Source organism: Cervus canadensis, chromosome 9 (assembly GCF_019320065.1).
Source record: "Cervus canadensis isolate Bull #8, Minnesota chromosome 9, ASM1932006v1, whole genome shotgun sequence".
Taxonomy (NCBI): Eukaryota; Metazoa; Chordata; class Mammalia; order Artiodactyla; family Cervidae; genus Cervus; species Cervus canadensis.
The window spans coordinates 28845923-28863467 of record NC_057394.1 but is presented as its reverse complement, the minus strand read 5'-3'; the positions used below and the strand labels follow the sequence as shown (position 1 = coordinate 28863467).

The window sequence follows — 17545 nt, the reverse complement described above, 5'->3', positions numbered from 1 at the left end:
AAATAAATAATACATACTCTAGAACACCACTGTTCTGAGAAATTTCTTCTCTTTAGAATATGAGTTCTAGAAGGCAAATCTTACAACTGCTCTGGGGGCTTTCATTAGCTGATTTACAATCCTACAATTGTGATTTTTTGTTGTTGTTTTTTAAAAAAATCTGTGGTCTGCAGTCTTTTAACATACTTCTCAAGGGTGGATATGTGGTGGAATGCAGACCCCATCAACACTGTGGTTTTATTTGCTGTTTTGTCCCCTAACTGCTGATAAAATAGACTGCTTAGAAATCCCAGAGGAATATGATTGAGGCCAGAGTTACACTGGCTCATAAAATTCAAACAGTTCAATGCTTTTCTTGTTAATTACTGGGCCACAACCAGAAATCCGAATGATAGCAGAGAAACACTTCTTTAGGATAATGATTGATTTCCATAAAGATGAGTGCTTTAACAAATTTCAATATGCAGTTGCTGGGGCGGGGAGGGTGGGTGGGCACTAATTAGTTTTACCGTTTTCAGCAGATGTTGAATTCAAAATGCCAGCAGCATCTCAAATGCCAGTCATTAGGGCTGTCTTTCATCAAAGAGTGCTGACCAATGAAACCTCCACTGTTTAATGAGACCGATCTAGACAGTCAATTAAATCAAATCTCTACTAACATCCTTAATATATCTGCAGTGTATGCAGCAGCAGCAGCAGCCAGGGATTTCCAGGATTAATAAAGCGATTCACTGCCGCAGAAAGAGGGAGGGAAGAGGGAGGGGGAGGGGGCGTGTCGGGGAAAGACCTTACTTAACCAAGGGGGAAAGCTGGAAAAGTCCCGGCGGGGATGGAGGGGGAGGGGAGCTACTAAAGGGCAAAAAGCTGAGAGGATTAAAGAGAGAGCCTTAACGTAGCTCTTAAAGGGATCCACCCCCCAACAATCCCCCTCCCGCATCCCTTCCACCGCAAATCCAATTTACCATGTTGCAAATACGAAGCTGGAAAAATGTAAGGACCCAGAGTTGAAAACATTTTCACTTTAATACTGAAAAAATATGCCATTATAAAATCCTCGAATAGAATTAGTAAGTTCCACGTGCTTCCTCGGTTCTTTTTTCCTACTTTATAAGTAAGATTTACACCAGCACAGAATTGCTACCATAGGATCGCAGCCTAAGCACTAGAGTGACATTAATTGGTCATGCTTAACTGCCTCAAAATCTTTTTTTTTTTAATAATTACACTGATACTATAATAGAAATCATGGGTACTTATTTTACATTCAGATGGAAGGCATTATTGGATATGTATAGAAAAATATTCCCCCTCCAAAAGAAAAATCACCAACAAAATAAAAGAAAACCCAAAACAACCCATAAAAACTTTGCTCAACAAAATACATTTTTAACTCATAAAATGGACTGATGACTAGCCATGCAAATATCCTAAATAAAACCTTTACATTTTTTGTTGTTGTTGTTGTTCACAGTAAACGTAACGCTCTGAACTGCCTACCGATCACAAATAATGGCGAAATGGCACTTTCTGATTATGCTGTATTTTTGTTTATAGAAAGTTTGATATGATGGGACTTATCAGGTAAGAAGAGGGTGGGTGCTGTGAACGTGACGGGGTCCCCAGTCGCTGGGAGGGCAGCGTCCCTGGAGCGCGTGGATTCCATGCGAGCCATGCAGCACTTTTTGTCAGAAGTCAAAGTTACTTATTTACAATACATTCATGCCTTCGTGCAACCGCCCATCCCTCCGTAGCCAACAGGGAGCCTTCGCGCCCCCACCTCCTCACGGGGCTAATCCACAGGGGGAAAAATAGATAATCTATCTCTCTATATAGATGTAGGTATATGTATATATGTATAGGACCGCGGCAGCCAGCCCCTCCAGCCCCTCCCCCGCGGGGAGGGGCACCGTCTCAGCTCTGAGCAGGGCTCCTGCTGGGCTTTGTCAAAAGGGGCTGCAGCAAAGAGCGATTTGGCAGCGCTCCGCCAGCTCACCACAGTCTGCTCTTTGTTTCCCGAAGGGAACGAAAGGGGTCAGACCCTCTGCGTCGAGCGAGTCCAGAGTTATTTATTTACTTTTGTCCATCAAGCCTCGGGGCGCGCTGGACTTGGGTGTGGGCTCCTCCGACCTACCCCACCCCCGGGGATGCTGGCAGAGTGGGGGCCGTGGAGGGGCATCTCCATCCTTCCCCTCCTCCTCTCGCCTCTGCGTTACCCAGGCTGGGAGTCTTAGTCTGAGAGCGAGTGGGAGCCACAGTCGTACACTCTGTGGGCCCCATCTGCGTTGTAAGGCCCATTGTGCCAGTAGGAAGAGTCACAGACTGTCTGCAGGGAATTAATCTCGGACGCCGAGGAGTTGGCGTCCCTTCTCTTGGACCGCTTTCGATTCCTCAGGATAAACACGAGCATGCCCACCACAGTGAAGGCGGAGGTGACAAACACCAGCAGCAGTCCTGGGACCAACACGGAGATGGACACCCTGCTGGTGTCTAAGTAGGAGTTGGAGTGCGTCCCGGTCTCCGCCAACCCAGTGCTGTTTTTGCTGTGGGAAGTTAACGTGGGCGAGATTCTCGCGTACAGCTGGGGGCAGATCTCGTCATTGGAGAGGAGCATGAAATCCTTCCTAAAGAAGTTCACCGGCGTCTCACACTTGAGGTCGCTCATCAGCACTTCGGAACCCAGGCGTTCTGCCCATTGCTTGAAAGGCACAATGGTACATGAGCACTCCCAGGGGTTTCCGTGCAGGTCTATCTGGATGATGGACGTTAACTGGTCCAGCACCCCGGCCACTGGAAGGTACATGAAGTAATTGTTGTGCAGGCTGAGTTTAGACAGCGAGACCCCAGCAAACACGTCCACGGGCAGGGACCTCAGCAAGTTGTTGTTGAGAATGAGAATCCTTAGTTTGGGCATGGCGTTGAAGGTGCCGGGAAGGATGAGCTGGATCGCGTTGTACTCCACATTCAGGTACTCGAGGTTTTGCAGCCCGGCGAATTTCTCCCGGGACAGCGTGTCCAGGTAGTTGCTGTCCATATACAGCCACCTGAGGTCTAAAAGGTTCTTAAAAGTGTTGTTCTCTACCGTGGCGATGTTGTTGTTGCCCAGATCCAACAGAATGAGGTTCTTGTAATCCACAAAGTGCGATTTTCGGATGCTGTGGATCTTGTTATCTCGCAGGAAGAGCTCCTGCACGTTGGAGAGCTTGGGCTTCAAATCAGCCAAGCTGCTCACGTTCCGGTTGTTGCAGTTCATCTTTAAACCCGAGCCCGGGATGTGGTCGCAGCTGCAGCCCCCAGGGCAGGGCAAGCCGTTGGCTGGGGGTTTGTTTCTGGCGCTGCCGGTCCCTATCGCTGCCGTGGGTCTGATTTTGATCTGCCAGTTGCCTGGGATCTTTGTACCTCCGTTTGGAGCCGACCCTGGGGTAGCATGATCTTCTTGCCCATTTGTCTTGAAGGGAGTTGGCAGGGGGCCAGGGGGGAAGGTCTCTTCTTGGGCAGGGGGAGCCGGGAGACTAGAATCCACTCTGTGTTTCAAAGGACACAAGTCTTGTTCAGTGGTTTCATTGAGGTCTTTGCCCTGCAGTCTGGTGGGGGCTTCACAGACCACTCGGCCGATCAGGGCATTTTTGGGAATGTTTTCCAGCCATTCTTTCAGGGAGAGCAGATCGCAGGTGCAGTCCCACGGGTTATCCTCCAGCAGGATCTCAGCAATGCCTGGGATTTGCTCCAAGACCTCTTCGTAGGGCAGTGTTTTCAGCCTGTTTCCCCGGAGGTCCAGGTGGGTGATGGGCACATACTGGAACACGTTGGCAGGTAGGGTGCTGATGAGATTGTCATTTAAAATGAGTACCTCCAGCTTGTTCAAGTCCTGGAAGGCCCCGGGGTCTATATCCCGTAATAAATTAAAATCAGCCTGGAGGTATTCCAGATCGTCCAGCCCCAGAAAAGTCTGCTTTCGAAAAGACTTGATCTTGTTGTTATTGATGTGCAACCTTTTCACCAGCTGCAGTCCCAGAAAAGCCCCAGGAACGATTTCATGCAAGCCATTGTTTTCCATGTGCAAACTAACCGCATTATAAAAGTTAGCGAACTCATTAGGGAAAAGTCGAGTGAGGGAATTGCCATGCAGAAATAGATGGTAAAACTGGGAAGTCGGGGCGGTGAAACGCTGCAGACTTGTGAAGCCCTTTTTTTCACAGTCTACGTGTAGGTCCCCTTCTATCTCATTGCAGGCGCAGATCTTCTCTTTGCAAACGTCCCCTGTAACGTTTCCAGCGGCAAAACAAAGAGACGTCTCCAGCAACAGAATCCAAAGCAGCATTTTTAAAGCGAGCAATTCATCCCCGATCTCATCACAAAGTAACAGCGACCATCCTGCTCGCCACAGACACAATTCAAGTTCATTTAGTGCTCCAATGTCCGAACCCAGAGAAGGAGAAGAAAAGGGTTTGGGGGGGTGGGGGTGGATTCTTTCCTCCCTAACCCCCCCGCACTGCAACAACCCAGGCGCCAGTCAATAATTATATCTACAAACTATCCAGGCACAGTAGTGCAAGGCAAGCAAAAAGAAAAAAAGAAAAAAAAAAAAAAGTAGAACCAATAACCCCACTCCCTCACCCCTTTAAAGATAACGAAAAAGAAGTTAAATATGTACACAGAAATTAAAAATACACCCTTACAGAATCTCGCCTAGTTCCTCACTAATCAGAAAGGGAACAATGCTGGTAATTAGAAGCAAGTGCATGTTAGAGAAACAAGCAGAGGGTTTGCAGCGTAGTACAGGCGCACCGCCTGTGCAAGGCTGTGCGTCGGACTGACCTTGCCTCTCTGATACAAAGCAGGGATTTCAGTGGCTTCTGTTGTTGAGGCTGCTTGATGGAGTTCCTGCCGTGGCTGCGGGTTGCCCAGGAGTCCCCCCGAGGTGCTGTCCAGTCCCCCCGGTGCTGAAATCACTCCGGACCAAAGGACTCACGCTGCCGAACCAATGGCGCTGGAAAATTTCCGCAATCGCTGCGTTTTGTGGCTGTCCATCCTTTCCCTTTCCTCCCCTTCGGTCCTCTTCAGCCTTTTTTTTTTTTTTTCCTGGACTCAGGCTCTCTCTCGGTTACTAGCTCTTCTTTTCCTGTTCTCCTTCTCTTTCTTCTGCTCTTTCGGAATTACGCGGAGGGGGCGGAGGGCGGGTGGTTAGTGGGGAGCTGTCTGAGGGAGGGAGAGAACGCGAGAATGGGGAGGGGGGAGAAGAGAGTTGCTAAGAAGCTCTGTTCGTTCCAGCCTGGTGCACTCAAAGATCTGACACCCTCTGCTGATCTGCAGTAGCAAAAATCCATCTGGTGAGGGAATGCTGAAGGAAAAAAAAAAAATCAATCCACGTACAGGGCAAGCGTTAAAAATGTGGGCATTAAAGGCTGGCGATTCACATAGATGCTGATTTTAAAAGGGTTATTTAATTCGTTTTGCGTACTGAAAACTTTACCCTTTCCTTTCCTTAATGAACTCACAGCCCCCACTAGCTCCGGCGTTTGAAAAGAGTGCTTTTAAAACATTTATTTCCCGATGGCTTGAATAAAATTAGTGTCAGGATGTCAAGCGAACAGCAATTTGAGGTAATTATACCGCACGCCATTTTCATCGGTTCTTTAAATGCATTTCTTCCGTCTCTGCAGTACAATGTTTTATGCTATTTGATGTCTTTGAGACCCCCCCCCTTTTTTTCCTTTTAGCATATTGAAAGTGGCTATTTGGAACATACATTCATATCATATATATTTTACATAATAAAATTGGGTGTGCTTTTTTTTTTTTTTTTTTGCTGTGAGATATGTAATTTAGGCACATACTTTTTAAAACTTGTTATAGAATTTTAGTCAATTTGGTCTTTGAGAGTTAGGTTTTCCTGATATTTCCTGAATGTTACTTAAGTCTGCAGGGTGAAAACACAATGTATGCTTGCATCTTTGATTCCAGACCCAAAAGCATTCACTGAGAACCGGAAAAGAAGGGAGGGGGCAGGGAAAAATCCCAGTATGATTCGTGAGTGCTCTTAAAAACCCACTGGCAGACTGATGCATGCACATCACAAACACACACACACTCCCTCAATCTCTCAAACACACAAAGTTTCTGCATCCATTTGGAGGAATTTAAAATGCATACAAGTAAATAACCAGTTGCATTCTGCTAGAGGGAGATAGAAATCTCCAGTCTCCAAGGCTGTGTGCAAACATTATTCAGGTACTGGCCAGTTCCTCTTTGCTGGGTCAGTGGTGCTGCCAGGGCAATGTACTCAGGCTTTTCCTAGGGAAGGAATCCATAGGTTCTTCAACTTAGATGGAGCTTATAAAAACCAAGTTCTACTACCATCTGGGAGGGGAGAGAATATGAAAATGCAGCTTCTCTCTGAAAGCCTTCAGAGAGACTTTGCTGACTTACCAGAGTCAACACCTTTCTCATCAACACTTCTAAAAATTGTGTGCATCGTTTTAGTGTTTGGAATTTACAGGACTTAAAAAAATGTTGTTTGGTCCTTTCTTTAGTCTAAGCAGGGATACTATGTTCATGTCAGTTTCCCTTTTAATTAGGTCTTACACAAGTTGGACAGCTGTTACAAGTTTCTAATAAGCTGCATAAAAGATCAAATATTCAAGGATCACGCATTTGGAAAAGGCTAAAGAGTGAAAGACTTGGGGAGGAGGAATAGGTTGGGAAAATTCAGGGAAATGTAGAGGAGATTTCTTTCACCAGGACCAGAAGGTGATAATTGGGGAGGGACAGTTATCATATCTATATATAATATTTCCATATAATCAAATGTGTTGTTATCTTCTGGTGAAATTCAGTGGGGAGTCATGGAGGAAGCTTCAGCTCTGTGTGGGGTGTGTGTGTGTGTGTGTGTGTTTGAGACAGAGGAGAGAGAGAGGGAGAGACTGAAAGGCCTGTTTTCAGACAACCTATTATGCTTCTAAAAACAATCCTGTTCTTATTTAACTTAACCTATTATCACTTGCAGGAACAGGGAAAAGAGCTTAATCAATTTGAAACCTTTTCTCAAAAATAATGCTATGCAGTTGAGAACTACAGATGGGGTGGAGGATATTGGTTTCTTTGTAAGAGGACTCAGATCTGAAACCTCTTGGCCCCAGAAACCACCCTGAGAGAGGAGGGCAGAGTCCTGCAGTATCTGTGGCAAGACTCTGAAGGAGACAGGAAAATGCTGGCTGTTTAGGAGGAGAAATATTGATGATAACCATCTAAAAATCACACTTTAACACTTAATTGGTTACTTATTTATTCAACTTGTTGAATATGCGAAGTAACTGAAAGGATGTATTTAAATGAACAGTGTTAGGATAATAAGCAATTGATATTCAGAATCCACCCCTCCCCCACCCATTAAACTCTGTATCTTTCTCTCCTGATTGCTTCTTTCCTCTCCTGATTGTTTCTTGCCTCTCAAAGCACCAATCATATTGGAAAATTTACGGACAGGATTTTCCTGTTTCAGTATGTTACACAATTTTTGTCCAATTCTACCATCCTCAGATAGCTTTTTTTTTTTTTTAACCTCTGCCTGTGTGGGACAGCCCAATATGTGCATGCTCTGTTGTGTCAGACTCAGACTCTGTCACCCCATGGACTGTAACCCACCGGGCTCTTCTGTCTGTAGGATTTTTCCAGGCAGTCATACTGGACCACTCCAGTATGGACCACTTGCCATTTCTTCTGCCAGGGATCTTCCCCACCCAGGGATCAAACCCTTGTCTCCGTCCGGTGTCTCCTGCATTAGCATGCGGATTCTTTACCACTGAGCCACCTATCACCTCTATGAACATATCCACTACCAAATTTGTAAGCAGAAAGCAGTCACACGCATATAGATCAATGGAAAATGCACCCTTGTTAATGAATTGACAAAAGTCTTCATAATTATTTTTATAATAAATATATTTCAGAGAAATAAAGCAATCAAGAAAAGTACACCCACCTCTCTGGAAGGATAACTCTTCAAGTATAACAGTACATTTCTTGGTGGGTGGTAAAAAAAAAAAAAAAAATAAGGAATGTGTATGTGATCTAAACATTTCTAATGTCTTAGGGGAACATTTCTTAGGCATGAACTCTTCGTAAAAGGGTTCTACGATTTCTATTTGAGTTCAAGTGAACTACTTCAATTACTTTGCCTCTTAAAACAGATGATCTCAGGAGCCAGAGATAAAGGACACTCCAGATGATGATGAGAATTGATAATATTTGCTCAGGACTGTAGTTTCATTTTTATGCTGTGGCCAAAAGTCCTTCAATTGCATCATTAAATGTTCTTCTCTTTTTCTTATTCTTCCTCAAATAGGTTCATCTCTCAAGTGACACAAATATGATGTAAACATCACAAAGTCATTAACGGAAAGGGGCTATCTGTTAATGATCTCTTTTTTTCACAAATGACATCAAATTTCCAGACATTTCCATATGTGCACTGCATATTTAAGATGAAAAAGCAGAATTTATAGCAAACAATTTTATATCCTTTTATTCCTCACTATATAATCCTTACAATAATTTTTTAAAGTATTCCATTTGATTTTTAATTATAAAAGTAATATTTTTAAGAAATAGAAAATTATACATAAGAAGTTCATCTTTAATCTTTCCTTATCCATACTACTTTTTATTCCAGAGGGAAACACTGATAATTTATTGGTGTATAGAGATATCATTCTCCTATTTTATGTGTAGAAGCTGAAACTGAAGTATATTGGGTTATATACCAAGATTAAATAACATCTGTTGACACTGGCAAAGATAACACAGCTACACCCTCATGAGTCAAATTTTTACTCTCAATCCTAAATCCCTATCTATTCTAAATATGCAATGCTGTTACTTTAGTTCAGCTCTCCCAAGTCAGTTTCCTTATTACTAAATTAAATTGTGGGAGCTTGCAGATTTTTGGTCTCTTGAAGCACATTTTTTCTCAATCCAACTCTCTAAAAAATAATTTCAGTAAAGGTCTAGTGTCTCATTATTCTTTACACTTTTCATATTTGTTTTTAGGATATTTGTTCATGTATTTGCATATTCACTAGGGCTTAAGGCCAAGAATAAATGTAATAGCCACTGTAAACAGAACTCACTACTTCTGAGTTTAATCTATACTATCCTTTCCTAAGGTTCATAAGATAAAGGAGTTGTTGGAATTCTTGCTTCTGGGAACAACCATAAAAACTATGAGACAAGGAAATAAATCAATTATACCTACAAACTAATATGTTTAGAATGTAAGATTTCCCCCTATTTCTCCACATCTTCTTTTTACATATAAATAATATTCTAGCAGTGGAGTGCCAAGATAATTATTACATTACATGACTTCTGAAAGGCAAAACAATAAAATACTTTACAAATATTTCTTTCATAGTAAGTTGATTTTCAAAATGTACCTACTGTATCATCAAATAAACTCAGTAGGACATATCAAGGTACTTTTCCCATTTTTACATTATGTCCTGAAGCATCATTTTCTCATTTTACTACCACTTTAAATTTATATTGTTTATGTCTTAATTTCAACCATCTTGGAACTGAAACTGTTCTCCCACAAAGTCTCATACAACTCATATTTTGGACCTACTTGGGAAAACACTGACCAAAAATACGTTTGTAAGTAAGAAAATCTTTCATTTTATTTTAACATGAATTAGGCAACCAAAGTTTTTTGTTATTCTTATGTATGCACTATGCTACACTATACTATACTGAACTAAGGACATATAGTTGTACAACTGTTTATTATTTTAATTGGTAATTAAGTACATGCTGTTAAGAAAGTATTCTATTCTTTAAAAAATATTCTACAAGACCTTGCATATCATCACTTACAAAAAATAGCTCTGTTTTTGTTTCCTACAGCATATGTACTAAAATTTTTAAGATAAAGAAATATATATTACTTGTTTAGATTTGGGGAAAATGTTGAGAGCAACAACACAACAAAATTAAAACCACAGAATTGCAGCACTCAGAAATTAATGTGGTGAACATACAGCTATACATTTTGTAATATACTTTTTGCACTTAACATTTATTTCTGAAAATGTTCAGTGTTAATAAACATCCATTACTATATTATATTAGGGGCTGAATTTGCTTGCACAATGTAACATAATTCATTGAAATAATTCTACATTGTTGGATATTTAGTTCTTTCTAAAGATTTTGCTCTCATAAGTAATGTTGCAAAGAACAACCTTGTACATAAGTCATTGTAAACATCATCATTTATCTTCTCATTACAGATCCCTAGCAGTTGGATTGCCAGGTCAAAGTCTGGGGAAAAGGTGATCAAATTGACAAATTGCCTACACAAAAATTTTTGCCAATTTATACACCGTGAGCAGTAGATGAAATTTGCCATTTCCCTAAACCTCTGCCACTATTATTTATTATCATTTAAAATATTTCCCACTAGTTCAGGACTTTTAAAGTGAAGCCAATGCTGACCTTATTACTTGAACAAATTCATTTTCATATCTAATTGTTTATAGAGTAGATCAAGTGCCTTCTTCATTCCTGTTCAACTTTTAAACTATAATTTTTACTTAACATCAATTCTGTGAGTCCTTTGCATACCAAGTCACTTATGCATCTCACTCCCTTTCACCTTAATACCACCAATAGAATAGCTACTAAATTGTGTTTTGTTTTTTTTTTTAATTATTTGTTTTGTGGCATTGATTTCTCACCAGAGTGTAACATCCTTGAGGGCAGAAGTCAAATCTTTTCATCTTTTTATATATATGTCACTTAGCAGAGTACTGGGCATATTATATGGTATGAAAAGAGTCAAACACAACTTAGCAACTGAACAACAATGCATAATCCAACAGTGATAAATTGAGTGGAGCAGACCATAGGAGTCAGAAAGCTCGGAAAGCTCAGATTAATTCACAAATGAGGAACTTGGAAAAGAGATACAATCTATGAATTATTTAGGTAGACTTTAATGTTTCACGTTTTCTATGCATTATGTGCACTAGATATATTTTCTCATGCATATATTTATAAAATTCCTTTTTTCTCCAGAAAATGAGTTTCTAACTTACATTTTGTGTATCCCTTAAGAGTTAGTACAGTACCATGCACCTGGTTGACAACCAACAAATGTGTAATGATGTTAATGATGATGCTAGGGATGAATTGGTACTTTTGCAAGAGAAAATAGATTGTCACATTGACTGTCATGAATCTAAAAGACCTGAAAATAAGAAAGTCTAAAACCCAGAGAGTATACCTCTTCAGCTTATTGATTAAACTTTTAAAATGCATAAAATAAAAAATGTTACTTCTTATTCTATTAGTGTTTTGGGTGTGCTCAGTCATGGCTGACTCTTTGTGGCCCCATGGACTATAGCCCATCAGGCTCCTCTATAAGTGGGATTTTCCAGGCAAGAATACTGCAGAGTTTGCCATTTCCTTTTCCAAGGGATCTTCCCCACCCAGGAATTTAGCCTGCAACTTTTGTGTCTCCTGCATTGGCAGGTGTATCCTTTAACACCAGCGCCACCTACGAAGCCCAGTCTTTTAGGAGCTGTGACAAATTTTTAAAGAGGCTAAACTGTTTTCCTTTTTTTCTTTGATAAAAATATGTCTTTTAAAAATCTCTGTTCACTAGTTACGTTATTATCTTTATCATGTACATTACAATGTCTCCTGTGGGTCTCATTTTAGGCCAAAATTTGACTCTTTTGTGGGGTGTTCATGAGATTTCAAAATAATGCAACAATTTAAAAATGTACTGTACCCATATTCTATTTCAACAGTTTTCAAAAAAGATAGATGTTAATATCAATTATTTATCTTTACATGCACAAAGAAGCCACACACAAACATTCATACACTGGAGACATCATATGTCATATAATATTTATCCTGTGTAAGATACCAGAATATAAAAATGTAAGATGGCCAATGCCACCATTTGCATTTTCATTCTTGTTTCTTGAATATGCAATGTCTTGATCAGGAGGAATAAATCTCCTTATCACATGCACTATTGTAGGCCAGGTAGAGTGATATATTTAACAGAGGTGGATTGGGTTTTGTGATGGCCATTAAATCACCACATGTAGATGGCTAATGTCTAATCGGCTGATGCAAAAGGTCAACACCATCTCTTTTAGATTTTGGCATAAGCACTATGTACTAGTGTATAATTTTTATTTCAGCATCATGAAAAATGGAAATCCTATTGGGCACTTTGAATTACCCAAGGAAAAAGATTAAATAGTACTTGTTAAGGCAGAAAACATGTCATTTTCTAATCAGTTAGAACTGGCAGCTCTTACATTTATGGTAATTATTAGATGAAAAAGCATCATCTCACATGAGCAGTTACCTGGAGCTTTGAAAATATCAAGGACTTTGGCATCAAACTCAGAAAAATCATAGATTTCCATACACTGTGTTTGTGTGGGAATCTTACTTCATAACCCTAGTCAGTTTCTTTTAACTCTAGTTGGGAGATAAGCTATATATACTATTATACATGTTAAAAATATTAGCTCTCAATTTTCCCAGATCTCATGATGGCTCTATCTAGCAGACTGTTAAGACTTGGCCTGGCCAGTTAGACTCACATGCCTGGATTTTGACATTAGACCTAGTGACTCGTGGGAAGAGAAATGGAAGGATTTCCACTAGCAGTGGTAGTACTGGCAGAAGGAGGCACATGCAGTATAAACCTGGCAGGGAACGTCTTCTCAGGATATCCCCGGCTGAGGGTGAGGTTGACGTGAAAGTTTGTACCACTGGTCAGAATGTTGGCAACACCATCCTCTGCAAAAATGTGATGTGGCAAGACTTCAACCAGTTCTGTCAGTGGGGCCACTTATGTTTCTGTCCACCCACCCAGTGTGATTCTCTGGCCTTTCCAGAGAATTTGGGGGCTACTCAGTTTCTTCCTCCTAAATGCCCTTTTCTATGTCAATAAGTCAGAAAATCAGACTGATCTGAAATGTGAACGAAGTGAACATAACATTCTGGTTTGCCCAGAAAGGTCCTGGTTTATGCAGGGTTTTCTAGTAGTGAATATACACAGCATACAACTTCACTTTCAAAGGTTGATCCATACAATAAATTACATGGTCAATCCAACAAAGAGGCCATTTATTTCTTTGAACATATAGTATGCTATGTGCACTTAGATTAAAAGTGCAATGCTTATCTGAGCTCCCAATTATTTCAAGCTGAAGTTCATATCTAAATCACTGTGACATATCCTTTTCCTGGAATTTTTCTTTTTATCAAAAGTCTTTCTCCTTCTAATAGCTACCATGAAGTCTAGGATGTGATCTCATGTCTTGTAGCTGATTTACATAAGTTAATGTGAAAGTGTGAAAGTCACTCAGCCGTGTTTGACTCTTTGTGACCCCATGGACTGTATAGTCCATGGAATTCTCCAGGCCAGAATACTGGAGTGGGTGGCCTTTCCCTTCTCCAGGAGATCTTCCCAATCCAGGGATCGAACCCAGGTCTCCCCATTGCAGGCAGATTCTTTACCAGCTGAGCCACAATATATATATACACACATACACATATACAGAGACGTATATATACAAGTAAACTTGTACATGGGTATACACACATATAAATAGATGTATATGCATATGGATACATGCATATGTTTCCTGAAATATGTTTTTCCTTCTCAACTTGATTGTCTCTCATTGTGTGACTTTTTGGTAAGTGACAAATTCTTCATCTTCATTTGTTTTTCAATTAAATTAGTAACTTACTTTTAAGAATACAAGGTTCTACATACATGATAGTGAACAATTTATATTTTTTGTCTATGTCTTTATAGTATTATCTGCCTAACCTCTTATTTTTATGTATTCCTCCTTTTTCTAATATGGCACAGCTTGAAATTGTTACCCAGAAAAAATCCATTGACTGGTCTAGAAAATATTCAGAATAACATCTAATAAACAAAATTCACTAGTTTAATAGCTATGTTCACAACAGATATGTTAAACGGGTACTAGATTTGCATTCTAAACTCATGCAGTAACTTGCTGTTTTTCTTAAATGAAGTTTTTTGTATAATCGGTTTTAATTAAGGGGGGCAAATTTGGCAAAAGTTTATTTTACAATAACTTTCTAAAAGGCCTCTATTTTTAAAACCACTTTAACATATCATTGTAATAGACTTTGTTGTACTTGAACCTAGTTGAATTTAGTTGAAGTGATCAGCTATTTGTAAAGCTTATGCAATTCACTTTTTTGAATTTTTTATCTTAGTATACAACCTTAATAAAAATACTTGTCATTGAAAAGCATTTGCCTGCCATAAATTGTAAATATTGTTACTTTGATTTAAAAATTAAGTAGAAACACAATACAAATTTCCTGATACTTTAATGCATCTCACTTTTAGTACTATGTTTGAGAAGATGTACTATTTTAACATACTCTTCCACAATTTTTTCCTAATTTTAATTTGAAAATATTTCTTAATTATTCTCAAATATTCTATCACTTCTGAAATTAGAAGTAAATTCATTAATTAAAAAATGAAACATTAAAACCCAGTCATTTTGCTCTTTTAATTTTTTATCTACTTCTTTTAAATTAATCTAAAAATAAGTAGTGATAATAGCATATCTGAAATTTTATAATTTTGTAATTGTTATTGTTTTAAGTTCTCTTACATTATAAGAACACCTATAGGAAACTCAGTGTATGTGTGTGTGTGCGTGCATGCTCAGTCATGTCTGAATCTTTGGGACCCCATGGACTCTAGCCCACCAGGCTCCTCTGTCCATGGAATTTCCCAGGCAAGAATACTGTAGTGCGTTACCATTTCCTACTCCAATAGGAAACTCTCTAGAAGGTGATTATTTACTGCAGCATTACTGCTATTTCATTTGAAATTTTACTCGTTTAGCTAAGTTTTGACTTTTGCTTGATCAATTACTTCTTGGTTAACCAATTTTATGTCTTCGAACCATATACAACTGGTTTGTACCATTGTTTCTCAAACTTATTAATTTTCTACTTATCACTTCCCATGTCAAGAGCTTTTTATATTGACATCTCCCCCTGCCCATAATCTTCCACCCATAAAATTTCATGTGTATATCATGTATATACGGCGGCCCTTTGGAGGTTTACAGACCATTGTAAAATCGAATATTATGCCACTCCAAGCCAATTTTTTTTTTCCTTCTGTGGGTGATATCACCCCACACTGAAAATGCTGTGGTCCATTCCCACAGAGTTTACCACTAGTTTAGTAACATATTTACAATTCATGATATTACTGAAGGAAGGCTTGCTGAAATAGTCACCACCAGCACATAATTTATGTCAACAGCGTTAGGAGATAACATAAAACAGTTTGTCTCTGAGGTGGTCTTGAAAAATCAAAATCAAATGTCATATTTCAATGGGATGTCTCTAAGGTAAATCAACCAGATGCAAAATCATGTTTCCATAAATTATAGTTCTGCTCACAGTACTTGAACATCTGCAAACACGTCAGTCAAAAGACACGTTGAAGCACTCTCTCAATCTCCATTAAGAGGAGATTTCTTTTTTTCCATCTGAGGGTTTTCACAACCAGTACCGGCTCACATGCCTCTGGCAATGGCTTGCTGCACCGTGTCTGCCCTGCCGTCAGTCTCAATCACCCAGTGTCAGGAGTTGTGTTTTTGGCCAAAACCATTACCTTAGAGCTGGACTCTTCCCATCACTAACGGGGTGAAGAGGATGGGAGAGAAACAGTGAGAAAGTACATAGCCTTACTTAAAAATCTATTTTCAAATTGCAACCAAATAAAACACAAAACCAATAATCATCGTGGTGGTAGTTTAGCTTGTTGCTTACCCTGTGTAATAAAATAAAGATGAATAACTATAATATGAATATATCACTACTTATATAGTCAATGGTTATTTAATTATTTTGCTTTACACAAATTGTCTAAGCACAGACATATAAACAAGGTAGAGGCTTTTGTTAATATGGTATCAAGTTTTACCTTTAATAGTTACCTCTAGATTCTTGGCATTCTAATCTATTTGAGGTCAGGTCAACTGCCTTTACTGAGGCAATGCAGAAGTATACACAATTGGCAATATCTAAATAAATGTGAGATTTTCAGATTCTGGTCACAATGAAAGTATTTTGTTTCATGAAGATCAAAATCCAGTGAGATAACACAGAACCAAAGGCAGCTTCCCCCAAATTTTAGTTATTCTCCCAGGATAACACATCTATTCAGATCTGATTTCACACATTTGCTACGTCTTCCCAGTGGAGCTATTATTGAACGAAATAATTGTTGCAGTTCACTACCCAGGAAGAGTAAACATACTTCTAATGCACTTTTTAAATTTCCCATGTGTGTATATCAAATATGATAACTTAGAAGAACTTGCTATATTCCAAAGTGCCATGAAAATGGGAGCTACTTTGGCTACATTTTCAACTTCTTGAAAAAAAGGACTGTGTCAAGTTCTCCTTTGTATTTCCAGTATCTGGCAGAGGGCCTGGCACAGTGCAGCTGCACGGAATTAAGCAATTAATTAATAGCATGTTTGGTTTCACAAAGGATTTGAGGTAGCTTATATGGGAAATATACACAATAAAACAACAAATTTTAGATACAGACATATTTTTAGGGAGAATTCAAATTGGAAAAGATCATCAGGTCCCATCAGGACTGTAAGGTCTTCAGAGTCATTTTAATTTTGTGACACATGCTCCTGAGCATTATGGTATTTGAAATAAATGGGTAATAACACCTTTGCTAGTTTATAAGGGCAAGCTTATAGGTGAGTGGGGTGTATTCTACTTTTGTGAAATTACTCATGTGATGTCAAACGTATGGAATTGCTGTGATGTCTTCTCTTTCCACACTCTACTAGTAAGAAGAGCATAATTTTAAAAACGTACTTTTATGTTATTAATCACCACATCTTATGGCTGTCCTGTTAATCAAATACATTTTATGAGTCAAGAGTCTACTTTATTAATAGGTCCACTGGGAACAGGACATATTTAAACATCCATGAGTGGGTGGCTGAATTCTGGAGGTAAGCAGTATTGTAGTAAGTACTATTATATATTGGGGGTTACCTTATAATATGGGGAGGTAACTATTGTTTCCTTATGAAAACCAATTTATTTAAGAATTATTGAATATAAGTTAATATTTTCAACATAGATCTTTATACAGAAGATATCGAGAAAAGTCAATATTTTGAATGACACAATAACTTCTTAGAGAAAATAGAAGAATGAGTTTTAAAAGCAGTTCCCATTATTATCTTTTGGTGAAACAGCAACATTGCATTCAAATAATTTGATAGAGTGCCAAGACTGAATAATCTACATACAAACTATTTGATTGTATGGGTTAATCCATGTTTGAATCCTTAATTTTCTATAAAGATAAATGGACACCATATGCTTCATAAACTCTTTCCAAGTAACATTATGGTATGTTAGTCTGCTTTCTGTAAAAGGTCAAGAAGCTTAAAAGATGCTCATA

The 17545-nt window shown here is 39.1% G+C and overlaps 1 protein-coding gene across 1 annotated transcript; it reads right to left on the bottom strand.

The window, feature by feature from the left end:
• Positions 1-1004: 1004 nt before the first annotated feature.
• Positions 1005-5274, bottom strand: SLITRK1 (SLIT and NTRK like family member 1). The gene has a single exon (XM_043478254.1). The coding sequence runs from the start codon at positions 4316-4318 to the stop codon at positions 2228-2230; it is 2091 nt and encodes a 696-aa protein (XP_043334189.1). The 5' UTR covers positions 4319-5274; the 3' UTR covers positions 1005-2227.
• Between the last annotated feature and the right edge of the window lie 12271 nt (positions 5275-17545).

Bases quoted from the DNA above. Each gene is read 5' to 3' on its own strand.
- SLITRK1 (XM_043478254.1), bottom strand. From the start codon at position 4,318: ATGCTGCTTTGGATTCTGTTGCTGGAGACGTCTCTTTGTTTTGCCGCT.